The sequence below is a fragment of the Doryrhamphus excisus genome, linkage group LG2, assembly GCF_037039965.1.
Source record: "Doryrhamphus excisus strain RoL-2023G ecotype Guam linkage group LG2, RoL_Dexc_Guam_v1.1, whole genome shotgun sequence".
NCBI classification, from domain to species: Eukaryota; Metazoa; Chordata; class Actinopteri; order Syngnathiformes; family Syngnathidae; genus Doryrhamphus; species Doryrhamphus excisus.
This window is the reverse complement of record NC_136358.1, coordinates 23373848-23401624: the sequence shown is the minus strand read 5'-3', so window position 1 is coordinate 23401624 and position 27777 is coordinate 23373848. Positions and strand designations below refer to the sequence as shown.

The 27777-nt window shown below is 40.0% G+C and overlaps 1 protein-coding gene across 3 annotated transcripts; it reads left to right on the top strand.

Annotated features, from left to right (window-relative positions):
- Positions 1 to 344: 344 nt before the first annotated feature.
- Positions 345 to 27653, top strand: llgl2 (LLGL scribble cell polarity complex component 2). Of its 3 annotated transcripts, none has more exons than XM_058062299.2 (26): positions 345 to 645; positions 4355 to 4457; positions 5550 to 5647; positions 6583 to 6664; positions 7319 to 7434; positions 7991 to 8149; positions 9010 to 9172; positions 9250 to 9376; positions 10216 to 10270; positions 11340 to 11494; positions 11576 to 11787; positions 12932 to 12999; positions 13074 to 13218; positions 14754 to 14858; positions 15090 to 15185; positions 15474 to 15670; positions 16797 to 16944; positions 18382 to 18529; positions 18606 to 18722; positions 19915 to 20081; positions 22608 to 22872; positions 23286 to 23415; positions 23496 to 23524; positions 23605 to 23652; positions 26029 to 26071; positions 26885 to 27653. In XM_058062299.2, the coding sequence occupies exons 2-26, from the start codon at positions 4383 to 4385 to the stop codon at positions 26889 to 26891; spliced, it is 2955 nt and encodes a 984-aa protein (XP_057918282.2). In that variant the 5' UTR covers positions 345 to 645; positions 4355 to 4382; the 3' UTR covers positions 26892 to 27653. The 3 variants fall into 3 exon arrangements, with proteins under 3 accessions (XP_057918282.2, XP_057918279.2, XP_057918280.2); XM_058062296.2 differs by having other exon boundaries at positions 347 to 645; positions 9247 to 9376; XM_058062297.2 differs by having other exon boundaries at positions 348 to 645; positions 9247 to 9376; positions 26838 to 27653.
- The last annotated feature ends 124 nt before the right edge of the window (positions 27654 to 27777 follow it).

The following is a 27777-nucleotide window of genomic DNA, read 5'->3' as shown; positions in this document are numbered from 1 at the left end:
TATACACACTGTAGACGGCCATTTTTTAAAACCCAATGTGTCTAAAGGTTTTGGCCACACATTTTTCATGTGTTTCACAATAAATGTGTTATACCATGATTCATTAGTTATAGTAAATAGCCGATAGTGTGTTCAAAGTTGTATTATAAATCGTGTTTAAAATAATAGAATTGAAAGCCGTATTGTAAATAGTATTGAATAAATTCAACTGAACATTATATAGTAAATGGCGTTGAATGAATACAGGTGAAAGTTAGAATGTAAACAATGTTTAATTGAAAGTTGTGTTCTAATTACTGTTGTGTAATTGAATTTACAGACGAGTAGAAAACGGGAGTAGACTTCTCCGAGCTGTTCTTGAACGCGGCGTGTGGGCGGAGTCAGAGGAGTCAGGAAGGAAGCACTTTGCCGCTTCCAGTCTTGTAAAAAAAAAAAAAAGTCACTAGTTAACTCCTCCATTTTTGCTAAACGGACCTCAGTGTGGATTTTACGGTACTCTCGTTCTAATCAACTACGTTTTCTTATCCGGGACGGGACGGGGGAGCTACTGAAAGAGTGTCAAGAGTGCTCTACAGATTGCAGCAACGGCCATTTGGGATCAGGTGGTGCTCCTCCATTGTGGTGAACACAGGTGCTATCTTCTTGGTGAGTTAACGACCACCTAGTTGACTACGGCACTCTCACCTGTTGTCTATTCCTTGTCAAGACCAACGTAATTAGCTTCACTTAATCCAACATTTTTGACAGCTACTTTGTAGCTACTCTACACAAACACGCCCACTAAGTTGAACCAGCAACCTTTTTTAACACCCATCAATCAACTCATACTTACTGAACATACTGAACCTTCATCCTATTAAGTTATTCGACATGTAATCTAAGCAGTTGGGGTTGCTGACTTTTAGAAACTAGAGTCGTTGTCCTCAAAGCAGTTAACAACATACCTGTTTAGGAGACACACCTTGCTAAACGACGACACTTCCGTCATTATGCAACAGTAAGCAACGCCGCGACTACTAAACATGTGGGCTGCTAACCAAATTGCTCCTTTATTAGCTCAACAATTACTCATTCTTCATTCACTTCCTGTCTTTATTATATTTACCTGTTAGCGACCTTTCCATAGCCAAAGAAAAGGATACAGTAATAGTAAAGTTGGTAGTTTCTATATGATAATGTCAGTAATAAACAATGCATCAAGTACTTTGTATCTATACATTATGTATGTATATCTATATGTACTGTATGTGTATATATATATGTGTACATATATGCAAAGAATAAGTACTGGAGGTGTATTTGTACACCAGATCAGTATTTGGGATGGCTGCTGGTGTCCCCAAGTGTTTATGTAGTATTGTAGTATTGTAGTACACCCTGGACTGGTGGCCGGCCAATCACAGGACACATATAGACAAACAACCATTCACACTCACATTCATACCTATGGACAATTTGGAGTCGCTAATTAACCTAGCATGTTTTTGGAATGTGGGAGGAAACCGGAGTACCCGGAGAAAACCCACCCACGCATGCACGGGGAGAACATGCAAACTCCACACAGAGATGGCTGATGGTGGAATCAAACTTGGGTTTCCTAGCTGTGTGGCCTGCGCCCTAACCACTCGCCCACCGTGTAGCCTAAAGATGCACTAATTAGAGAAAAAAATGAAGAAATTATTCATTTATTCATTAATTTTTTTACCGTTTTTTCCTCACGAGGGTCACGGGGGGTGCTGGAGCCTATCCCAGCTGTCCTCGGGCGAGAGGCGGGGTACACCCTGGACTGGTCGCCAGCCAATCACAGGGCACATATAGACAAACAACCATTCACACTCACATTCATACCTATGGACAATTTGGAGTGGCCAATTAACCTAGCATGTTTTTGGAATGTGGGAGGAAACCGGAGTACCCGGAGAAAACCCACGCATGCACGGGGAGAACATGCAAACTCCACACAGAGATGGCCGAGGGTGGGATTGAACTCAGGTCTCCTAGCTGTGAGGTCTGCGCTAACCACTCGACCACTGTGCAGCCCCTTTCTAATTTAGTGGCTATTAAATAAAGCCTTTGGAGAATGATGAGGAGCTACGGGTAGTTCATGATCTACTGGCTGACTTACCGTGTACGTAATGTACGTAGGTCCATGTTTATTGAGTGCAGACAATCTTGATACATCGGTAGTGTAAATTTGGCTATTAAACGTTTTTTGCTGGACCACCGTGTTTGGGTAGACGCTCCAATTGTTGTGGAAAAGGCTATTAGCAACTCTGTGAGCTTGTAATATGCATGCAGGTAAGGTTTAGGCTGAGATTCCACCATGATTGTGCGGTCCGCCCGGGAAATGCTTCCCCCTCCCGATGACAGTATTCCATTCACTTCATTCATTTGATTTCACTTTCTGCAAGGTTCTGCTTTTAGCTGTAAATTTTATTGTCCGATTCCGCACGTCTACCCACTATTAGTACACAGAACAATAAATGCATAAATAACCAGACCCATAATGACACATTCATGGTCCTCCATTTAGTCTGTATGATTTCAGTCCTTTCTAAACAGTCCAGTCCAATCGACTGTTTTCATAGGAATTTTAGACAAGAAAGACGGTAAGATAAGCTCCACCTGCATGAATGAAACCTACCCAAACAAAAAGCTTTTGTTCTTTGTGCCTTTGGTGCCGTCCCACCTGCAAGCTACCTGAGCCTATTATGAAGGCAAAACACACTTGCTCTGAATTCACTAGGACTTTCTCCCATACTGGAAGTCATGTTATCGGGTGAAATGGATGAAATTGGGAAAAGGGCAACTGAGCAACTGCCTTGACTCGTGTTTTGTTTGCTGCAGTTAAACGTTAACTCTAATCCCGTTGAACCCTTTTTCCTTTCTCCACATGTCGGTAAGCAGGAGAGGAAGATTGGCCTGTGGTTTGTTGCTTTAATATCATCCGTATGAGGCTGCAATATAATGCTATTCATTGCAAATATTTGATGACTGTCACATGAGTGAAACAAAGGCGTCATGGCAGTAGTATTCACACAACATATGATCATGCTAGTCACATATGTCTTCAATTATTAAAAAAAACAAAAAACAAGCTTGAATTTATTTCCCCTAATACAGTAAAGTCTTGTTATATCGATATCGGTTAAAACAAATTACTACTTATTACGATACTATTTTCATTTCCCGGCAAATTTCTAGTCTTTTATGATATAATTAGCTCCGTTAGTACGATACACGGTTATTATGATAATCCGGTTACTAGGATGCCCTTTTCATCTCCCGCCAGCCAATTTGGTCTGCTTATATCGATACAAAAGCAGCTTAAATCAATCTTTGCTTAAGGATTTCAATACCAAAAAAGAACACGGCGAACGGCTGCTACCCGTCCCTCGCGCCTACCCCTCCGAGTGGCAACACCTTCCCTATTGATAGTTCCGGGGTGAATTATGTCCCGGTAACCGGTAATCACTACAGCGTAAGTTTATTTTTATTTACTGTAGTACAAAATTTATTGTAGTACAAAAGCATGCTAGATACGCGATCCATGAACTCAAGGAGAAAATTACATGCCATATCAAAGATCCGCCCACTTTTAATGCAGTTTGGCGCAGGATCGGATATATGGATAGTCCGGTTATATTGGTATTTTTTCCGACTCCCGAGAATATCGATATAACGAGACTTTACTGTACTAAGAATCTAAAATCCAAAACCGCTATCTCAGCCAAGGCCACATACTAAATAATTCAATCACACAAGTGTCAATACTTGCACTTGTTCACCAAAGGGCGAGAATGTCAAGCGTATTTTCACCCAGCATTCCCAAGCGCAATTACAGGAAAATGAAAATCAAATTGTTGGAGATAAGCAAACGTGCCCCGCCCTAAGCGGACCCATCTTGTTTGTCAACGTGGAAGGAAACCTCTTCTCACAATCTCATCTCATGCTTTACTTTCAATAAATCTGCAGTCTTTGCAGATGCCGTCTTTGGGCCTTCAACAGTACGTGGGGAGTGGATATGTTAAATTACATTGGAAATACTTGGACTCCATCTGCCTCCGAGATAAGTCTAAAAATCAAATAATAAAATAAAAATAAATATGAGTAGAGATTGCTGATCCATGAGCCGTGTCTGTGCTTCAAAACGTGCAATGGACTTCCTGAATGGAGGCGTGTCTCAGGCACCTGAAGCCTGCTAGCAGGCCAGAGCAGAGCAACACTGTGGCTAAACCATTTTTCAAAGTGAAATTTCATGCAAAAGCTAATTAGCCCTAACGTTTTGTTCTGGGTGCATGTGTGTGTTTTATAACATGTGTCGGACAAAAACTTGTACATTTGTCTTTCTCAGCGTGCCGGTGGGGCTGAAGGCTCTCGGGATGAAAAAGTTCAGGCGACACGGCCAGGAGTCACAGCGAGATCGGCTCAAACAGGAACTCTTCCAGTTCAACAAGGCAAGCTAACTTTCCTTTTTTATATGCTACATGTCATTGGAAAACATCAACTACAGCCGTGTATCATATCAATAAGCACATGTTTTGTCACAGTTGAAGCAAAAATTGACAATTGCAATTGAGTTTGGTACACCGAATTCACGCTGGAGTACTTTTACTTGGACTTGGGTGTGCACGGAAATGTAGAAAAAAACAATTAAGAATACACAAATGGAAACTTCGCCAGCTCTCATAATATTAAAATTTTTTAAAAAGTTTTATTTAAAAAATATTTCGACTTTTGTTTGTTTGTTTCGTTTGTTTCCTGATTACGGAGTCGCCTTTAGCAGATTTTTTTGATCCCTTTTATATTCCGGATGCCCTTCCTGACGAATATCGATGATGCTTACAAGTGGAGATTCAAACCTTTTTTACTTTATGCTATGAAAAAGGCAGTTTTCCCTTCTTGCATTACATGTATATTTATAGTAAAATTGACACTTTTCTGTGGTTAGAATTATGGCTATTATGGCTTTTTCTACAATGTAATTTTTTTGTTTTTCATGATATAAAAAAAAGCTTAAAATTTCAACTTAATGCTACTAAAATTATTAGTATTCTTGTAAAATTACAACTTTTTATTGTTGGATTAAGTTTCTTAATACTGTAATAAAAAACTGAAATTTTTTTTTCCATTTTTTTATTTAAAAAAAAAATTTTTGTCAGGAACTGGGGTGTCGGAAAAACTGAGTTTCCACTGAGCTTTCCTAACGTGTGTGTAAGATTCCAGTTGCTTGGACAAAGAGAATCATGATCCACCAAGAAGAAGCTAGTCATTTAGTTGAATGTATGTGTATACTTGAACCTGTATGTATCATTTAGACTCTGTGTAAATTAGACAAAATCCAAAATCAATTCAACTGAGGTGTTTAAATACCAGTGGAAATGTAGGATGTATGACGGTTTCACCCCAGAAAAAGAATGGTCCAACTAAACGATCAAGGGTCCAATGATCTTCCGTTCTGTTAGTCATTATTTTCAGTCATTTTTCATTGTTTTTGCACCTTGATGTACAGTTCACCCTCACCCACTTCACCACTGTTTTCTGTCTAGACGGTAGAGCATGGCTTCCCCCACCAGCCCAGCGCTCTGGGCTACAGTCCCTCTTTGCAGCTGCTGGCCATTGGTACCCGTTCCGGAACAATCAAATTGTATCCTTGGCTGCTGTTTCTACTCTGTTTGTCTGAAATACTTTGTCTGAAATTGGTGTCTTCTATCGCAACAGATGCAATTGAAGCATACCTTTCATATAGAATAGCTCTATATGTTAGTCATTTATGAAACTTATTTATGAAATTTAACTCTTCAACTCCTTATTTCTAAAATGACAAATACTTCAACTTGCTGATATAGTTCATCTTCAAACAGATAAAATAATGCATAAGGCTAAAAATAACCAATTAGCTAAAAATGTCATCCAAATATAGATCTCAGGAAAATATGAAGAAATATGATCTCAGGGAAGAAGTACATTTGAAACACTTCTATGCTAGGACTACGTTAAAAAGCCATAGCATTTCAGTATGTGGAATCAAACTATGGAATGGATTGAGTAAGGACCTCAAACAATGCACAACGATGAGCCAATTCAAGAAACAATACAAGCAGTTGATGTTTGCTAAATACAAGGATGAAGAGTCTTGAACCAGTCATGATGTGCTATATATATCACTATATTGACACTTACTATGGTACCCATGATGTCATTGGATGCTCATATCACCTCCTACTTCGGTACGTGACAAAAAAATAATTTAATTTAATTTAATTTAATTTAATTTAATTTAACCTAAACTATATTAGGAAAGCAGGAAGTGAACAAATGTAACAGTTACTGATTGTAAAAGTACCAGATGGAGGGGTAGGATTTAATAAGCTTTGCTTCTTCCTACTCCTTTTGGACATGTGGAACTGTGAACTGATTATGGGATGCACTCAATTGTAATCTGATGCATGTTCCAATGAAATAAAACCATTACCATTACCAAACTAAACACGACAACACGTCTCCGTGCTGAAATTGCACAATTGATCTAATGCTATTGCACGGTTGGAATGATGTGCTTCTTCCATAACCAAAGATCAGGTTCGGAGCCCCCGGTGTGGAATTCATGGGCCTCCACGACGAGAATGCTGCAGTCACACAAGTACACTTCCTCCCCCACCAGGTACTGCAAGCGTAGCGTGCTAAATAGTTCTTCTTTTCAAAGAAGCCGTGACGAAGAGTTGTCTATAGTTACTGTCATCAATCACAGATCATGAGACATTTTTAACTATACCATAAAAGTGTCTATGTGAAAGATCATTTTCTGATCAGAAACATCAGACTGTTTGAAGCAATTTTTTGTTAAATATTGTTTTTTTTTTTTTGTAAACTGCTCAACACAAAACCAAAGACAGGATACATGTAGGCATTGGTAAGGTACACTGGACTTAAACTCAAATATCATTCTCTCATTTGCTGCATGTGTCCTCGCTCAGTTGCGCCTTTGTCACATTGACACACGCCCCCCAAATTAGCTGTCCTCGGCTATGCCTGCCGGCGTTGAGCAGCTGGTAACCCAAATTGTAGCTTGCCATCTAAAGAGCGCTGGTTAGTTGGGACACTCGTATGCCAAAGTACCACTATATAAATGACAATACATAATAAAGTACCTGCAGGGCTCTAGTACCGTCTCTCTGGCACATCACAGCGAAACTATGGCGAGTCGAGGGTCGAAGGTGGGCACGTTAATCGCACTCGTGAAGTCGTTATTAAACATTTAACTTTGACAGCTGTGTTTTTATCCATTCTATTGTTTGATACCATTTCTTGTTGCTAGGCTGAACTGGTGACGCTACTGGATGACAACAGTTTGCACATGTGGACTTTAAGAGCCCACACGGGACTTTCAGAGCTTTTAGAGATTGGACGCTTCACACTCACCGGTCCGCCTGGGTAAAATACACAAATACATAAACACACACACGTTTGCTTCTTGTAGTTTGGCACCAGTTTGCATCCATCGTTTCCTCACAGAGAAGCTTTAGTACAAATATCATATTATGAATTATTTTAGCATCCATCCATGTATGCTGTGTATCAGCAGGTGCACTGTATTCGGGCACATGCTCCGAGCATCAGGTGTGATGCTTTTTATTATTGTGTTTCAGGTGGCTGATTTTGTTTGTGTGCCATGTTTTTTACTCCCCATTTGGTACAACTAGCACACAAAATGTCCTTCCTGGTAAAGAGAAGGTCAGGTTACATTCCAGTAGGCCGTTAATGTCACAGGCAGGGTAGAAAAAGGAGCGCTACAATTTGATTAAATCTACATTTCTTTTTAATTAATAATAAACCATATCCAACCACAAAACAGGGTATATTTATTACTGTATTGTTTTGATGAAAAGCGATATTTGAAAATGGTGCCCCTAGTGATGATTCACATCTGGTACACAGTGAAATGCCAAGGTGTTAATTTCATCTCTCACGCTAACCTCCCCCGCCCTAGGGCACCACCAAGTGTGACCCGGGTGACCGCAGTCCTTGCACACTCCTCTGGGGAGCTGCTGCTTCTGGGGACTGAGGGCGGCCATGTCTTTATTGTGGAGGTCCCTGGCTTCAGAGAACTAGAAGAGAGGAACATCAGTCTGGATGAAGTTGCTAATAGGTGAGCAAACATTACGTCTGCTGAATACTGTAAAAAAAAAAAATACTTCCAATAATAAGGTTAAGTCTTTATGGATGTTTTTTAATCATTTATTGTGCTCTGGTAAAGGGTAAAAATGTACGATTGGGAAATAATTATTTGGAAGTCCTGGAAGTGCTCATGTTGGGGAAAAAATTGTGCCTTTTGGGAAAATACTTGTGGTCTGACCAGACAAAAGTAGAACTTTTTTACATCTGGCGTAAAAGTACTGCTGCATTTCAGGGAAAGACTATTATAGCAACAGTAAAATATGGTGGTGGTAGTGTGACGGTCCGGGGCTCACTTCCTGTCTGCCCGCCATTCTTCTCTCGACCCCTTGCACCAGAACACTTTACAGTATTGCAACACATGTTATATTATGCTAGTATATCTACTATATTGGTAATAGGAGTATATAAGTGATTGTAGGGGTATTACTTCATGTCTGGAGGGCTCTAATGTTAGACATAGACATAGACTTTCTTTATTGTCATTGCACAATAACACAGCAGTGAAATTGCCAACGAAATGTCATTGCCTGGCTCCCGTATAATAATTAATAATAAATAATAATGTGGAGAATAAATAGATTACATCAAATATGAACAATGTACAACGTAAACAGTAATTTGGACAAATAATTTAAATAATTTAGAATAAATAACAATAATTTAAAGTTTTGGTTGTGCGTGTGGGCAGGTAGGGGCTTATTTGGCATTGAGCAGTCTGATGCCAAATAAGCCTCTACCATGTTAAAAGCTGTATTTAGAAAGTAGTCTGCTCTAACCCAAGAAAAGACTGTGACATATGGGGCTTTTTCTGCTGTGCCGTTTTGCTTTCAGTGTACCTGATGATTATATCGGACGTAGGAATTTAGAACACGTTGAGGCCTTACAGGAGAACCCGGTCAGCCCCAACCAAGTGGCTATCGGTTACGGGCGCGGCCTCGTTGTCATCTGGGATATTGAGAAGCAGTGCGCTCTTCAGCACATCCCAGCCACGCAGGTAAGAACTGGACAACAAGGCCTTTTTACAGGTTGATGATCATTTATTTTATGTGTGTGTGTGTGTGACCACAGCAGCTGGAGAGTGTGTGGTGGACAGAAGACGGAGGTTGCATTCTGACGTCACACAGTGATGGAAGCTACTGTCGTTGGATGCTGGGTGAAAAAGACGTGAATGAAGAGGAGAAATCAGACATTCCGTACGGTAGGGATAAAAATTGATGATGTACACCTGGCGTGTCCGCACTTTTCCCACAAAGGGAAAGATATTCTTATCTTATCACATACTACAGTATTAATTGTCCCTGTACCCTAGAAACCGCCCATGAATGATACGGGAAAATGCCGAAATGATACTGTCAAAGCCCAGGGCAGTGATACTGATAAAATATAGAGTTTAACCAGTATCAGCCCCCGTAGCTGTCCACTCTGGTATCGTGCCCGTGAAACAACCAATCAGAGAACAGCGCACAAATGCTTAGTGCCTAGTGCTTCTCCAGTCACCAAAAAACTAACTAAACTAAACTAAAAAATTAATGGAACTTTAATTGTCAGACATTGATAAGATAAGACTGTTGATAAAATATTATTGTTGAAATATTTTTGCAATTATTGTGTTTACACTGTTTAGATATAATACATGTAATAAACTGAACATTTTCTGGAAACAAAATGGTCTTTTGATTAAATAGTACGTGATAATAAGCTCATGATTAAATAGTATGTGATAATAAGATCATCACATGGTTTGTCTGGTATCAGGCCCAGTATCATGCCCCCGCGTGCTAGTATCAGATACTGACACTTGAGGGCATGATACCTGGCCTGATACCAGACAAACCATGTGATAACCTATAAAAATATTACAACTTTTGTCTCTTTAATATTTTGTCTTTAATCTAGTAAAATGACTGCTGATATTTTTCTTCTTTAATCCGATCCTTTGAACGTGCCGCAGCACCCCTGATGTACGTTTCTTTAACTGTTGGCCCTGATGTTGTCCTGTTATTGGGTGGATTATCATGTTGTCTGTCTCTTTTCCAGGACATTTCCCGTGCAAAGCCATTTCTAAAATTCTTGAGCTCCCTACAAAAGAAGGGTATGTTGTTTTCACACCCTGGTTAAAATGTTTTTGTGGTGAAAAATGTGAGCATAAGAAATGATTTTTCCGTGTTTATGGACAGCAGCTTCAGAATGACACATAAAAACAAAATGGCGTGTGTTGAAATGCCAACAGACCTGTGGTCAGCACTAACCATTTAAATTAGACTTGAGGTTATCGGTAGTTCACCATCAGCCATTTTAATTTCTTCAGTCATTCATTCATTTTCTACCGCTTATCCTCACGAGGGGGTTGCTGGAGCCTATCCCAGCTGTCTTTGGGCGAGAGGCCGGGTACACCCTGGACTGGTGGACAGCCAATCATAGGGCAGGTCATTTCTAGCTTTGTATTACAGGTCTTAGGGAATATGGACCTTGGCATATATCACAATATTTTTGGCATGTATCACAATATAAAATTGACATTTATTGCTAAGAAAGTGGCTAACTTTTCAGCGGACATTGCAACTCAATCTCCAACACACTACAATACTTGTGCTTGCGATTAAGGAAGATGTAGTCACCCATGCAATTCCAACCGCATATGGCGATATCTTCGTGCGAGAGGCGGTGTACACCCTGGACTGGTCGCCGGCCAATCACAGGGCACATATAGACAAACAACCATTCACACTCACATTCATACCTATGGACAATTTGGAGTCGCTAATTAACCTAGCATGTTTTTGGAATGTGGGAGGAAACCGGAGTACCCGGAGAAAACCCACACATACACGGGGAGAACATGCAAACTCCACACAGAGATAGCCGAGGGGGGGAATTGAACCCTGGTCTCCTAACTGTGAGGTCTGCGTGCTAACCACTTGACCAGTGAAACTGTTTTTATATTTACTTACTTGTATTGGACGGATAAATAAAAAGGTATAATTCTTCAGTTTCAGCTTTTAGGACAATAATAATCAACTATTTCCTAGTCTGTAGTCTATTTCTCTCCAAAATACGCCTCCTAGTCAAATGATCAACTGATGCACTGCACCTCCAAATGTATCGAGTGGTGAACAGATGTTGGACACCTTCACCTTCAATCTTCACCCGTGTCTTTATAGGCCGCCATTCCTCCTCTTCAGTGGTGGCCTGCCCAGGGCCAGCTACGGCGACAGACACTGCATTACTGTCATCCATAATAAAGTACACGTTGCCTTGGACTTCACCTCCAGGATCATTGACTTCTTTGTCATCAGAGATGGACGACGCCACTCAGGTAGACGGCAAAAACACAAATCCCCCATAACCCGGAAGATTCCATGAAAGCATGACTGTTGTTGACTGTGTTGTTGTCCAGGAGATCCTAGCGCACTGGTGGTCTTAGTTGAAGAGGAGTTAGTGGTGATCGACCTGCAGACAGATGGGTGGCCGGTCATTCAAACGCCTTACCTGGTTCCCCTGCACAGTTCAGCAATCACCTGCTCACACCACGTCTCTGCCATCCCTCTCAAACTGTGGGAGAGACTTCTTGCCATTGGACAGCTACAAAATGCAAACTACTCCAACAAGGTCAGATCACTTCTACTCTGATGTAGCCAAGAGTTACTCCCTCTACAGGACAGTACTTGTACTGACATCTATTGTATGTTTTATACCAGTAGCTCAACTGTCATGAAAGATGTCTGAAGATGTTTTCTTATTGGCCTATGTCACATTCTTAAAAATATAATTTTACAAGAATAAGAAATTCAAAAGCAACAACAGGACAAATAGAAAGAATAAATTCTAAAGTATTAGAAAGTTGTATTCTAATGAAGAAAAGTTGGAATTTTAGGAGAAATATATTTTAATTTTTGGAAATTATTTTGAGAATAGGGCTGCACGTTGTCGAGTGTTTAGCACGCAGGCCTCACAGCTAGTAGACCAGAGTTCAATTCCACCCTCGGCCATCTCTGTGTGGAGTTTGCATGTTCTCCCCGTGCATGCGTGGGTTTTCTCCGGGTACTCCGGTTTCTTCCCACATTCCAAAAACATGCTAGTTTAATTGGCCACTCCAAATTGTCCATAGGTATGAATGTGAGTGTGAATGGTTGTTTGTCTATATGTGCCCTGTGATTGGCTGGCCACCAGTCCAGGGTGTACCCCGCCTCTTGCACCAAGACAGCTGGGATAGGCTGCAGCACCCCCCGCAACCCTTGTGAGGAAAAGCGGTAGAAAATGAATGAATGAATGAATATTTTGAGAATACTGAAATGTCAAAAAAATTAAAAATATTAAGAATTTTTTTTATTCTAACGGAAAAGTTGAAATATATATAAAAAAAAATAAGTAATAAAATTCTGAGAAACAAAATAAAGTTTTTGTTTGCAAAATTAGCTGGGAAAAGCTGTAATATGGGAATGAAGTCATTATATTATGAAAAGAAAACTTATGGAGTGTTTTTGAAGAAAGTCTACAAAATTATAGAATAAAAAATGGGAGCAAAAAAGGAGCAAAGGGTGAAAATGATACCAACAAAAGGCTTTTTTATCGATATCACAGAGCTGAGATTGAGTTTTTTGTCTTGGAAAAATATACTGTATACTTTCTTTGCATTTCCAAAATATCAAAGTGGACACGTGGCCTCGCTGGATGGAGCACAGTAGTGCCGAGTCGCTATGAAACACATATCCACAGTGTCGGTTGGTCATTGTGTTTCTTTCTCTTCATTCAGCCGTGGCCAATAACCGGAGGCCAGAACCTGGCTCCAGATCCTCCACAGAGAGATCTCTTGATGACAGGGTCAGTTCGCCGACATTAAATATTGCTTTGCTGACATTTCTGAAACCGTCTAATAGACATGTGATCATGTGCAGGCACGAGGATGGAACTGTGCGTTTTTGGGATGCCTCAGGAGTCTGTCTGTATCCCATGTACAAATTAAGCACAGCTGGAGTCTTCAACACGGACGCTGACCCCATGAACCAAAGTGCTGAAGGAGAGTGGCCACCATTCAGAAAGGTGTGTGTTTGTATCATAGAAAGTTGACTTTATGTAGCTGAATACTGTATGCACTGTGTGTATATATAGTACTTATACTTCCTTTCCTTTGTCGAAGTCCAACCCTCTCTGGAAATGAGTCTGACTTACTGCTGGCAATGTGAAACAAACACGCACTTATTATTTTAAGATTGTTAGACAGACAGAAGCACTCAATCATTCTTCTGTGGATAGAAACTTCCAGGACAGCCATCTCTGTAGCAATACCAGAATTATTATATAAATATTGTATATTTCAATATTGAACAAAGCAAAATTTGCTCTTAATCAGAAATCACTCTTCGCTCTTTATTGCTCTCTGGTTCTACCATATCTTACTTATTGTGTGGAAATATGGACTAATAACTATAAAAGCAATCTTCACTCGCTAAATGTACTGCAAAAAAGGTCAGTAAGGATAATTCATAATGCCGCCTACAGAGAACATACTAACTCCTTATTTCTAAAATCACAAATACTTCAACTTGCTGATATAGTTCATCTTCAAACAGCTAAAATAATGCATAAGGCTAAAAATAACCAATTAGCTAAAAATGTCATCCAATACTTCTCTACAAGAGAGGAGAAATATGATCTCAGGGAAGAAGTACATTTGAAACACTTCTATGCTAGGACTACGTTAAAAAGCCATAGCATTTCAGTATGTGGAATCAAACTATGGAATGGATTGAGTAAGGACCTCAAACAATGCACAACGATGAGCCAATTCAAGAAACAATACAAGCAGTTGATGTTTGCTAAATACAAGGATGAAGAGTCTTGAACCAGTCATGATGTGCTATATATATCACTATATTGACACTTACTATGGTACCCATTATGTCATTGGATGCTCATATCACCTCCTACTTTGGTATGTGACAAAATTAAAATTAATTTTCATTTTAAATAATTTTAAATAATCTTAAATATTTTTTTATATTTTTTATAATTTTTTATATTTTTTTATAAATTGTAAAATTAAATTTATAAAAAATCATTAAAAAATCATAACACACTTACACTTACTGTGGTACCCATTGTCATTGGATGCTCATATCACCTCATACTTCGGTACAAGGTGCATTATTTAAAAAAAAAAAAACAACAAAAAACTGTATTATGGAAAGCAGGAAGTGAACAAATGTAACAGTTACTGATTGTAAAAGTACCAGGTGGAGGGGTAGGATTTAATAAGCTTTGCTTCTTCCTACTCCTTTTGGACATGTGGAACTGTGAACTGATTATGGGATGCACTCAAACGGTGCTTTTATTTTGAAAACCGGTCGTATGTCCTCTGTGTGTTCGGGATGTTTGTACAAGGAGCCGGCTACAGGAATAAACATGGTCGGGCCAATACGGGTGGTCGGTGGTTAGAGGTTATGTCGGAGAGCAGCAAGTGGTTCTGTTCCTGGACCGCTTTGTGACAAGGATTGTTTAGTGTATGCCATTTCATCTTTACTTGAATACACAGTACAGGACTGGATCTGCTAACTGGATTCTTTTTCGTGTTTTAGGTTGGCTGCTTTGACCCCTACAGCGATGATCCGAGGCTGGGCATTCAGAAGATCCATCTCTGTAAATACAGCGGTTATCTGGCTGTGGCAGGCACGGCTGGACAGGTGATGTTACAATTTGGATGAAAAAGGCTACTATGCTAGTGCTAGTGCTCTATTGGATATGTAGAAGACTTCCTGTTACGGTTACACTTGACACTTCATCATTTGCATTGGTCTGGAGATGAATGAAGCAGACGAACGGATTACATGATTGTATTGAAGTCATGTCCATGCATGTTTCTCCGTTCGAGGTCATTTTCTTGTATTGCTAATGAACCAGCATTGTTTTTGCAGATTCTGGTACTAGAGCTCAATGATGAGGAAGCAGAGCACACAGTGGAGGCCAAAGTGGTGGACTTGCTGCAAGGTCAAGAAGGATTCCGCTGGAAGGTATTGGAAATTCCCAATAAAGTTTACCGTTCCTGCCCTGGCATTTCAGCAGCCATTTTATGTCTTAAGATATAGCACGGTAATGTAGATGGTATAGAAATGACACTTATATTAGTCCGTGGACAGCTTGCAAAGCAGTCAACAACCAATCATGACCTTATTGTCTCAGTATCTGGCAACACAAGTGAGCCTCACAGTGGATGAAGATGCATCGTACTAAAATGGTCGTTTTTGTGAGCTACTGTTGTTTTTAGTTTCAGAAATGGAGATGATTGTTGATTCTTGCAGGGCCACGCACGTCTAGATGTGCGAGAAGAGTCGGTCCTGTTCCCGACAGGCTTCCAGCCCTTCACTGTGGTGCAATGTCAGCCTCCTGCGGTCGTCACTGCTCTCGTTCTTCACTCGGAGTGGAAGCTGGTTGCCTTTGGCACCAGCCACGGCTTTGGATTGTTTGATTACCAACAGAAGAGCAATGTCTTCATCAAGTAAGGAGAACGGCTTTTAAACCAGTAACATCATGGTCCACTCATATTTTGCCCAATCATTATTTAAGTCCTGTTTTTTAGTCATTTCTTTCGTACGTACAATGGGTGCTCCGATCGATTGGCCGCTTTCCGTGAAGCCTGTGATGCCAAACCCAAACAATCCTCACATAGCTGTCGTTTATTCATTCATTCATTTTCTACCGCTTATTCTCACGAGGGTCGCGGGGGTGCTGGAGCATGGACTGTTTTCTCGCCTGGCATCGGGGAGAAGGCTCTGCAGCATCCGCTGTAGAACAACCAGGTTTAGAGACAGCTACTTCCCCCTGGCCATCACACTGCTGAATGCCGAATAAGCCCCTCTACCTGCCCACACGCACAACCAAAACTTGAAATTATTGTTATTTATTCGAAATAATTTAAATTATTAGTACAAATTACTGTTTATGCTGTACATTGTTGTTCATATTTGATGTAATTTATTTATTATTTATTATTTATTATTTATTATTTATTATTTATTATTTATTATTTATTATTTATTATTTATTATTTATTATTTATTATTTATTATTTATTATTTATTATTTATTATTATTACAGCAATTTCACTGCTGTGTTATTGTGCAATGACAACAAAGAAAGTGTATGTCTATCCCAGCTGTCTTTGGGCAAGAGGCGGGGTACACCCTGGACTGGTGGCCAGCCAATCACAGGGCACATATAGACAAACAACCATTCACACTCACATTCATACCTATGGGCAATTTGGAGTGGCCAATTAACCTAGCATGTTTTTGGAATGTGGGAGGAAACCGGAGTACCCGGAGAAAACCCACACATGCATGGGGAGAACATGCAAACGCCACACGGAGATGGCCGAGGGTGGAATTGAACCCTGGTCTACGGTTTTATGGATGTTCTGGTATCATTGGAGTCATCTGGTCATTTAGTAAGTGGCATCTGACTGCTAAACAAGGGAGCCATGATGGCTAACCCACACTTGCTGATTGATGACTTTATATTAATATGTAGTTCTCTCACGCTAAATTAGCCTTTGACCCAAGGTATTTCTTTACTATTTATGAATGTGTTTTTTTTTTTTTTCCTGTGTGGTGATCTTCTGTAGGTGCACTCTAAATCCCAGTGACCAACTGGCCATGGAGGGTCCTCTGTCTCGGGTAAAAAGCATCAAAAAATCACTCCGCCAATCCTTTCGACGAATCAGGCGCAGCCGAGTCTCGCTACGGAAGCATCACATCAGCAATGCTGCCAAGGTAGAGTATATCCCTGCCTGTTTTTCTATGCATAGCACAGCATAGCATAGCAAATAAATTGTATTGAAGCAACAGCTTTACAGACCTCTGTTAGCAGCCTCATTTCTGGCGTTAATATCCACTGTGGGGATATGACATGAAACTGAAACTCATAATCTTACCCCTTTTACATGATACACCAAAACATATTTAAATAGGACGCAGGAGGCGGGAAAGTCAAGTCATTAAGTTCATTCATGGACAGACTAAGAAAGACGTACTGATGCGCCGACCCAAATAAACAAAAGGACCAGGAGTGAACAGGCCGTTTGTGACCCGCGAATGAGGGGGAAAAACAAAAACCTGAAACAAGGGAATGTTGGATTGTGTTTGTATTGCTTTCTCACCCTAAGAGGTAGGGTGAGGAGCTCAGTCATCCAGGAGGGGCTCAGAGTAGAGACGCTTCTCCTTCACATCGAGAGTAGTCAGTTAAGGTGGCTCGGGCATCTAATTCGAATGCCTCCCGGACGCCTCCCTGGTGAGGTGTTCCGGGCATGTCCAGCCGGGAAAAGGCCACAGGGCAGACTTAGGACACGCTGGAGGGATTATGTCTCACAGCTGGCCTGGGAACGCCTTGGTGTCCTCCCGGTGGAGCTGGAGGAGGTGGCCGGGGACCGGGAAGTCTGGGCTTCCCTACTAAGACTGCTGCCCCCGCGACCCGGACACGGATAAGCAGAGGAAAATGGATGGATGTATTGCATGTTTTGTTTAAAAATAAATAATAAATAAATAAAAAGGCGGCACGGCGGTCGAGTGGTTAGCGCGCAGACCTCACAGCTAGGAGACCAGGGTTCAATTCCACCCTCGGCCATCTCTGTGTGGAGTTTGCATGTTCTCTCCGTGCATGCGTGGGTTTTCTCCGGGTACTCCGGTTTCCTCCCACATTCCAAAAACATGCTAGGTTAATTGGCCACTCCAAATTGTCCATAGGTATGAATGTGAGTGTGAATGGTTGTTTGTCTATATGTACCCTGTGATTGGCTGGCGATCAGTCCAGGGTGTACCCCGCCTCCCACCCGAAGACAGCTGGGATAGGCTCCAGCACCCTCATGAGGAAAAGCGGTAGAAAATGAATGAATGAATGAATGAAAACAACGTTGACATTTTTATATGATTCAACAGTTGATAGTTGATCGAATCAAACTCTTTCCAATCAATCGTCCGTTACCGTGGAACCTCAGTTGGCATCCACCCGATCAATTCAGGTCAAAAACAACATTTTGCCTCGCCTTGTGTGCATTCTCCGATTAACGTACAATATGGTGCACGTCTTGTCGTGTCTTAATACGCTACACGAGTCCAACTGTGTTCTAAACATGAGACAATACATGAGATTATTTCTACTGTTCCGCTCTTCGTGATGTTGTGTACATTTCAATATATATAACTCTCCCACAGCTCCAGGAGGCCAATGCCCGTTTGGAGGCTGAATTGGCAGAGATGGAGTTGGCTCCCGTCCAGCGGAAGATTGAGGCTCGATCTTCAGATGATTCTTTTACTGGTCTCGTACGAGTACTTTACTTTGCTGACACCTTCCTCGCAGACAGTGAGTCGTCAACCACAACACACGATGCTGGGCAAACACAAACAGGTCCAGTAAATAGCGTCTTCTTTTCTTGTAGGTTCACACAGCACACCCTCCCTGTGGGCTGGGACCAATGGGGGCTGTGTATATGTATTTATGCTCCGCCTTCCTCCAGTCGAGCACCGGGCGGATGAGCCTATCGGCGCACAGCCAGGTGACAACTATTCTTCATCAACAATCTTTCAAACAATCCTCATAACTAATTGAAGGTTGCCTGTCTGTATACTGTATATATCAGTGGTCTCAAACTCAATTTACCTGGGGGCCACTGGAGCTCGGTTCTGGGCAAGGCTGGGCCGCATTAGGTTTTCCAAAAAAAAAAACAAAACGCATTTATTAAAAACAGAAAAATATACAAACTTTTTCAGTGCTTTGGTTCCGATTTTCTACAATAAAAGCTCTGATAAAAAAATCCACTGTTCTCAAATATCTTAATTTTTATTTTTCTGCACAAAATAAGATGAAAAATAAATAAACAAATCAAGAATAAAGAAAATCAATCAATAATAAATAATTAACTAGTTAACTAATAATTAACTAGTAATAAATAAATATAATAATAATAATAATAATAAAACGACAAATAATACAAACTTAAGAAACCAAATATAGTTGGTGGGTAGACAAATTATTTTTTTCAGATTAAAATGAACAAAGCATTATTAGAGCCCTGTAGACATGACAAAACACGACTATAGTCACATTTATACTCTTTTTATTTACAACATATTGCGCAACTGCAGGGTCTTGAGACACTTGCTAACATGCAAACTAGAGAGCTAGCGACCTAAACGGTAGCCTTCAAGTTATTTCCTTTCAACTTAAATAGCCAAAAACTTACCACTTCCACACGGATAGGGAGGATAACTATTAACAGTTATTTAACCTTTAACATGAACATTAATCAAACGTAATAATTTTTTCTGGGTACATGATACCATACAGCATCCATATCAAACGGGCCGCACTTAGGGTTAAACTTTCATATCAAGGCAGGGGCCTCAAACTAGTGTCCTGTGGGCCACATTTGGCCCGTGTGCCACATGTTTGAGACCCCTGCTGTGTATATACTATACTGTATATACTATATAGATAGATAGATAGATAGATAGACTTTCTTTATTGTCATTGCACAATAACACAGCAGTGAAATTGCCAACAAAATGTCGTTGCCTGGCTCCCGTGTAATAATAAATAATATATAATAATGTGGAGAATAAATAAATGACATCAAATATGAACAATGTACAGCATAAACAGTAATTTGTACAAATAGTTTAAATAATTTACAGTATACTATATTATATACTGTATATACTCATTTCCTCTGCTTTGCTCTTTCGTAGCAAAAGAAATCCAGCTGATGCATCGCGCCCCCGTTGTCGGCATCGTAGTATTGGACGGTCACGGCGTTCCTCTCCCCGACCCGCTGGAAGTCGCCCATGACCTCGCTCGTTCCCCTGACATGCAGGGCTCCCATCACCTTCTTGTTATATCTGAGGAACAGTTCAAGGTACGGATCCCACAACACATTGTGTCACATTCTAAATGTCACCCATTTTGAATGTGGTAAAATGGCCCCTCAGTGCAGCAGCAAAGAGGATGGAACCAATTAAACAGTAAAAAAATAAGCAGTATTAATAATAAAAACTTTAAAAAATCTTTGTTTTTAGATCAAAGTCTATACTGCGTGTTGGCTCATTTGTGATTGGATTCCTGAGGGGGGGTGATCTGGCGTGCATCCAGCACAGTCAAGGAGATGAGCGATGAGTGGAGCTGTCTCCTGCTTTCACTTGTAAAATGTTGATTTCAGGGGACAAGCCATTTTCTTTAGTTGTCAAATTTCACATTTGTGCTCCGGTGAATGGCTAAGCGCTAGCGTCCCAGAGGCTAACATGAGCAGTCAGGAACATGAGCCTGTGGAAAGCACAAAGTAGGCGGGCTTGCACTATACGTCAACACTGTGGTGTCATCCCGGCCATGTCAAGATTAACATGTTCATCTATACAATATCGCTTTTTATTTTGGGGGAAAATTCTGATTTTTATGCTAATATTGGTCCGATATTATCAGTGTGTCGATATTATTGCGCATCCTTAAATACAGTAAAGTCTCGTTATATCGATATTCTCGGGAGTCGGAAAAAATACCGATATAACCAGACTATCCATATATGCGATCCTGCGCCGAACTGCATTAAAAGTGGGCAATAATGAGCAGCTTAAATCAATCTTTGCTTAAGAATTTCAATACCAAAAAAGAACACGGCGAACGGCTGCTTCCAGTCAACTTTATTTTTCACACTTCCACCACCAGAGCGCAGCACACACACCGATTCCCACACTTCCTGGTTCACAGGTCATGCTCAACCCGCCCCACATAGCTGGCCAAACACATGCCTGCAACAGAAGAACCAACTGGGGTCGTGGTTTCTCTTGTGTGTATAGATTCTATACAGGGAGTGCAGGAATCTGTGTGTGTGCTGCGCTCTGGTGGTGGAAGTGTGAAAAATAAAGTTGACTGGAAGCAGCCGTTCGCCGTGTTCTTTTTTGGTATTGAAATCCTTGCAAGCAAAGATTGATTTAAGCTGCTTTTGTATCGATATAAGCAGACCAAATTGGCTGGCGGGAGATGAAAAGGGCATCGTAGTAACCGGATTATCATAATAACCGTGTATCGTACTAACGGAACTAATTATATCATAAAAGACTAGAAATTTGCCGGGAAATGAAAATGGTATCGTAATAAGTAGTAATTCGTTATAACCGATATCTATATAACGAGACTTTACTGTATATTGTTAGAATGTGCCATTGGCCAATAAACTCAAACAAAAAATTTAAATTCTTTAAATCAGTTTTTAATGTTTAACTTTTTATAACCGACTGCTGTGCCCCGCCCCGCTTTTAGCCTTGTTTTTAGCTCTGAATGAATGTATGGATATTGTATTTTAATGCATCGTTTACTCTGTTTTTACTCAACTCTATTGTTTACGTATTTATTTGATCTTCAATTTTATTTAAAATTTTTTTGTTTCTTATCTTTTTTCTTCACTGTAAAGCATCTTTGAGTACTCTGAAATGCGCTATACAAATAAAATATATTATTTTTATTCTTATTATTTAAATAACAATTGACCCTCAGGCCGCACGTTTGACACCCCTCAAGTGATTGATTTTTTTTTCCCTTAATAATTTATTTGAGCTTGAATTTTTTTTCCCCCAAGAATATAATAGGTTACACAATCGAGACTTTAAAAATTTTATGAAAGATGTTATTGGCAATGGTTTTATTTCATTTGAACATGCATCAGATTACAATTGAGTGCATCCCATAATCAGTTCACAGTTCCACATGTCCAAAAGGAGTAGGAAGAAGCAAAGCTTATTAAGAATTTATAGTAGAGCTATCAGGCTATTACAATATTACATTGCAATTAATTGCATTTTGTGGCCATTTTGGCTTAAGACTGCACCAGACGTGCTCTCTTTTATTGTGGAGTTGTCGTCACCTCTTTTGGTGGGCTGCACGGCGGTCGAGTGGTTAGCACGCAGACCGCACAGCTAGGAGAGCAGGGTTCAGTTCCACCCTCTGCCATCTCTGTGTGGAGTTTGCATGTTCTCCCCGTGCCTGCGTGGGTTTTCTCCGGGTACTCTGGTTTCCTCCCACATTCCAAAAAAACAAAAAACATGCTAGGTTAATTAGCCACTCCAAATTGTCCAGAGGTATGAATGTGAGTGTGAATGGTTGTTTGTCTATATGTGCCCTGTGATTGGCTGGCCACCAGTCCAGGGTGTACCCCGCCTGTCGCCTGAAGACAGCTGGGATAGGCTCCAGCACCCAGATATGGGTCAGATAAGGTGTCAGATATTATGCTATTAAGCTAATTAGCCTTAAATTGACTACTCATGAAATGCTGTATGTTACATTCGTGAGTGTCAAGTGGAGGAGTCCACATTCCACACATGCACCCTGACACTTCTTTGACATGAATTAGATGAATTAGACAACAACTGACTACTGTGCCCGCCTGCCCCAGGTTTTCACCCTTCCCAAAGTCAGTGCCAAGATGAAGCTGAAGCTGACCGCAGTTGATGGGTCCAGAGTACGGCGGGTGGGCGTGAGCTGGTTCGGCAGCAGTCGCTCCGAGGACTATGGCAAGAGTGGGCTTGTGGTTTTGACCAATCAGGGTGACCTCCTTGTGGTGTCGCTACCGGGCGTGAAGCTGCAGGTTCGTTTTCCGTGTATCCGCAAAGAAGACGTCAGCGGCATCGCTTCCTGTGTCTTCACAAAACACGGCCAAGGTAAATATTTTTTAAATATTTTTTAAATATTTTTAAAATATTTTTTAATAATTTAAAATATTTTTTACTATTTTTGAATATTTTTTTTACTATTTTTTACTATGTTTTAATATTTTTTATATTTTTTAATATTTTTTAATATTTTTAATATTTTTAATATTGTTAATATTTTTAATATTTTTAATATTTTTAATATTTTTAATATTTTTAATATTTTTAATATTTTTAATATTTTTAATATTTTTAATATTTTTAATATTTTTAATATTTTTAATATTTTTAATTGTAATGTGCCCTTTGTTGTTTATTCCTATGAAAGTGTTTTAGTACAGTCGCATGGCGGGCCCAGACATGGCGTTTATACACGACACTCTTGTTCTTCTTCTTGTTAATATTTGACTGACTCTCCTTAGGCTTCTACTTGATCTCTCCATCGGAGTTTGAGCGCTTCTCGCTGTCCACTCGCTTCCTGGTGGAGCCTCGCTGTCTCGTGGAGGTTCCCCGTTGTTCGTCACCGCCAGATGGAACTTCATTGCTGCCCAGGTTGGCTCATTTCATTGAGAACGCTTCCAGTTCATTTTGGGACTGACAGAGTTTTGTTTTGTTTCACGAACATCTTCAAGGGAAGGCAGCCAACACAATGAGGATGCAGGTAAAACAAACATTTGATCCAAGACGCATGCATGTGCTTGTTGCCAAATGCTTCCTCTTTGCCTGCTGCCTGTGTTCCAGAAAGCGCAGCTAGACGTGTTATGGAGCATGCGTTGCTGAATGATCACAGTGAGTATGAAGGAGGATTACACAATTTGAATAATTGGGGTGTCCGTCACCGGTCAGCTGACATTAACCTTCCTCTTGTGTTAGCTTTCTGGTATCACCTCTTATGTTACCGGGTCGGTTTTGACCCATGTATTAAATCAGCTATAAAATACACTAAAAACAATAAGTTACCATCAAATTTGCTTCTCATGTCTTGGTTACCTTCTTAGGCTTCCTCATCCATGAAAATGTTGGTTTTAATACTTTTGGTGTGGGCATGTAGACCTTTTTTTGTCACTATACCCCTCCATTTCAATTTCAAAAATGGTAAAATTAACCTCAAAAGAATCATATTAATAAATTGAAGGTTCTTTTGTTACCTGGTTATTACTGAGGGCTATAGAACATATCTCTTAAATCAATTAGTTTTATTTATTTTCTCATTTTAGTATTAATCACTAATGAAACATCTATGGAGTTCTGGTCAATTTTGACCCATATATATTAATGTCAAGAAAAGGGGGAAAAAGTTATTGTTTTCAGCAACAGAACTTTAGTATAAAGTGAAATGAAAAAGCAGAACAGGTCCAGATCTTGGTTCCCTGTACTTCTTGCCATTCTTTCCATGATCCAAATTGTAAATGTGAAATCAGCCATCAGTCAAATGAGTGAATTCACCTCACATGTCTGGACATTGTTTTTCTGCTGGTATACTGGAAAAGCGGTCAAAATGAGAATCCCCTGAAGCTTACATGATGAGAAGAGGAGCTGGTTGTCATTGTGTTGGCTAATTGTACACTTAGGATTTCAGTTGTGGCTTAAAATATTGCTTTATAATCATATTATTATAACCAAACAATACAGTGGTCATAATTTCAACCAGACCATTTTAAAATGTAGTAAAAATTTTTTTTTTGGTTTTATTTTGTTGAAATAGAGTTTCCTGACAAAGTCAAAAAGCCTTGATTCAATAAACAAATGTTATGTGATTCTTTTTATGCATTAAAATGTAAAACGGGTCGATGCCGACTCTAACACAAGAGGAGAGTTAAGTTCCCCTCCTCGGCGGCAGAGCGATGAAAAGTGGCCTATAAGTGTTCTATAACAACGCTAACGCATTCATTTGCAGCGTCTAGTCAGGGAGAACAAAGGAAGAATGCGTCTTTTCTACGCTTCTGCCTGTTAAACGATTATTTCATGATGAAATGGAAGCCTTTTTAATATGTTGCATTGACTTGGGCTGCACCGTCTTTTGCATGATGTTTGATAGCAGATGATAACCAGACGTATCATGTTGCTATTTTAACTGACAGGAATTATGGGGTATTTGCAACACAACAGAAGCTGTGGTGGTGAGATGCTGTCCGCTCATTATGGCACACTCCAGCAGTTATCTGCAGCTGTGTGTTGGACGCATGGCGCTTAAAGCCGTCAACTTTCTTCACCTCCCACTCAAGCTTGAGAAAATCATCCGTAAACATGAATAGCCATGGAATATAAAAGTACAAACGGAGTGATCGGGACACCCTTGTTATTCATTCATTCATTCATTTTCTACCGCTTATCCTCACGGGGGTCACAGGGGGGTGTTGGAGCCTATCCCAGCTGTTTTCGAAAACCCCCCCCAAAAAAACGCATTTATTAAAAACACAAAAATGAATAAACTTTGCTTTGGTTTCGATTTTCTACAAGAAAAGCTCTGATAAAACATTCCACTGTTCTCAAATATCTTACTTTTTATTTTTCTACACAAAATAAGATGAAAAATAAACAAATCAAGAATAAAGAAAATCAATCAATCAGTAATAAATAAATAAATATAATAATAATAATAATAAAATGGCAAGTAATAAAAACTTAAGAAACCACATATAGTTGGTGGGTAGACAAATTATTTTTTTCAGATTAAAATGAACAAAGCATTATTAGAGCCCTGTAGACATGACAAAACACGACTATAGTCACATTTATACTCTTTTTATTTACAACATATTGCGCAACTGCAGGGTCTTGAGACACATGCTAACTCGCAAACTAGAGAGCTAGCGACCTAAACGGTAGCCTTCAAGTTATTTCCTTTAAACTTAAATAGCCAAAAACTTACCACTTCCACACGGATAGGGAGGATAACTATTAACAGTTATTTAACCTTTAACATGAACATTAATCAAACCTAATATTTTTTTTCTGGGTACATGATACCATACAGCATCCATATCAAACTTGCGCGGGCCGCACTAACATTAAACTTTCATATCAAGGCGGGGGCCTCAAAGTAGTGTCCTGCGGGCCACATTTGGCCCGCGGGCCGCGTGTTTGAGACCACTGGTGTAATGCCACTAAACAGCTGACATGTGAAAGTCTATATTAACTCCATGATATGGCGTTTGCTTGCAGATGTGCTACAGGAGATACAGAAGTCCCTGGAACTTGACCAAGTGTAAGTACAACTTGCCTTTCATGCGTATGTTAGCGGAGCACGATAATGATGCTACCGTCTTCCAAATATGAGGGAATTATCACGTCATCCCGATAAATCCATCCTATATTAGAAATAACTCCGATAACTTCAGGTGGCGCTCCGGCTCTCCTGCCATAAGTGATGCGGTAGTAGCCACGTCATGATGTCTTTAGTACCGCGTCACCTGATTGGCCGTAACAACAAACTAGATGTTTCGCCCCCAAACGGACAGAATGAAGTGTTCTCTTTTTTTTTTTTAACCATTATTAGAGCCCTGTAGACAAGAAATAACACCCCTACAGTCACCTTTAGAGTTTAGACTAGTACGTATGATAAGCGATAAGACATGGCTCACACGTTACCGTTGGGAAAGGTCCTTGTTGTTGTATTATCTCAAACGTACAAAACTCGCAGTACGTGCATTGTCTCCGCTTTCAGCATAGCTAGTTACTCAGCTAACCAGCTAGCCTTCAATGTACTAAGTCTAAATTTAAAAAGGCTGAGTAGAGAGAGGAAAAAAAAAAAAGAAGCCAAAAATATATACCACTTCCACACTGGAATGGGGGAGGGCTTTTTCACTATGGATCCATAGCTCCATGCAGTGCAAGTTAACTTAATCTAATGTAAGCTAAAGTGTCATCAAGTATACCAGAATGCTACATATGACTTACTATTTTTGACTAATAGTAAATCACAACACATGTTTATACTTCTTACGGGTTTGCTTCTTTCCATTTGTTGCCAGATGATGGCGGACCAAACAAACACTACACTGGCCTCTTGGATTCTCAGGCCTTAATAACAACATGGCGGTTGTGGGCAGTCAGACCCGCGGACCCGACCGAGGCCAGACCCGTCCATAAAAGAACAAGTCATCAAGTACTCCATTCAATGCTGAGCCTTTTCCTTTCTTTGTTTGGCGGCCCCTACACCAAATGGAGTTAGAGCACAGTAACTAAGTCATACTAAGTCATTAGTAGCCTTATTGGACTTCTACACTGAAATATTGAATTTTAACTTTAAGAAAATAATGTTAATTCATGCAAAGATTGAACAACATGCAATAAGTCCACCTTTCATTTGTGTCCACACGTCACAGACACCCTTTGTTGTTGTTGTTGTTGTTGCTAGCATTGAAGTAGTCGTGCCACTGTACCGTTTCACCCAAGCCTCTTCCAACCACTCGGTACAAAGCGTTCTTTGGGTAACGTGTCCCCGACAGTGCTGAACTTTCGAACTCTTTTCTACCGGCTTGGGGGGTTTTATGCTCATTTTGTGGATGTAAAAGATTTGATCCTGTGTATGTTTTAATTGATGAATGTAATTGTAAGATAATGTAGTGAAATGGTATATGTATATGAGTCATTTGATACTTCAGTAGGAATGGAGCTCCCGGCCTGTTTTAACCCGGGCTTGGCTGCTATCAAGAATATTTTGGTACTTGTCACAGAATGCTGGTTATTTTACTATCTGCCTAGAATCTATTTTTCTAGTGCATTGATTAAGACCCTTTTTAAAATGTAATTTTCTTGTGAATAATCATTAGATGGTTTCATCCAAACTTGGTGTCTGTTCATTTTCTAGAAACGAGATCTTGATTGTGAGTGTGATGCTTTAAAAAAAAAAAAAAAAAAGAGGGCCAGAATGGTCAGTTACAAAAACATAATTTCAATAAACACGGACCG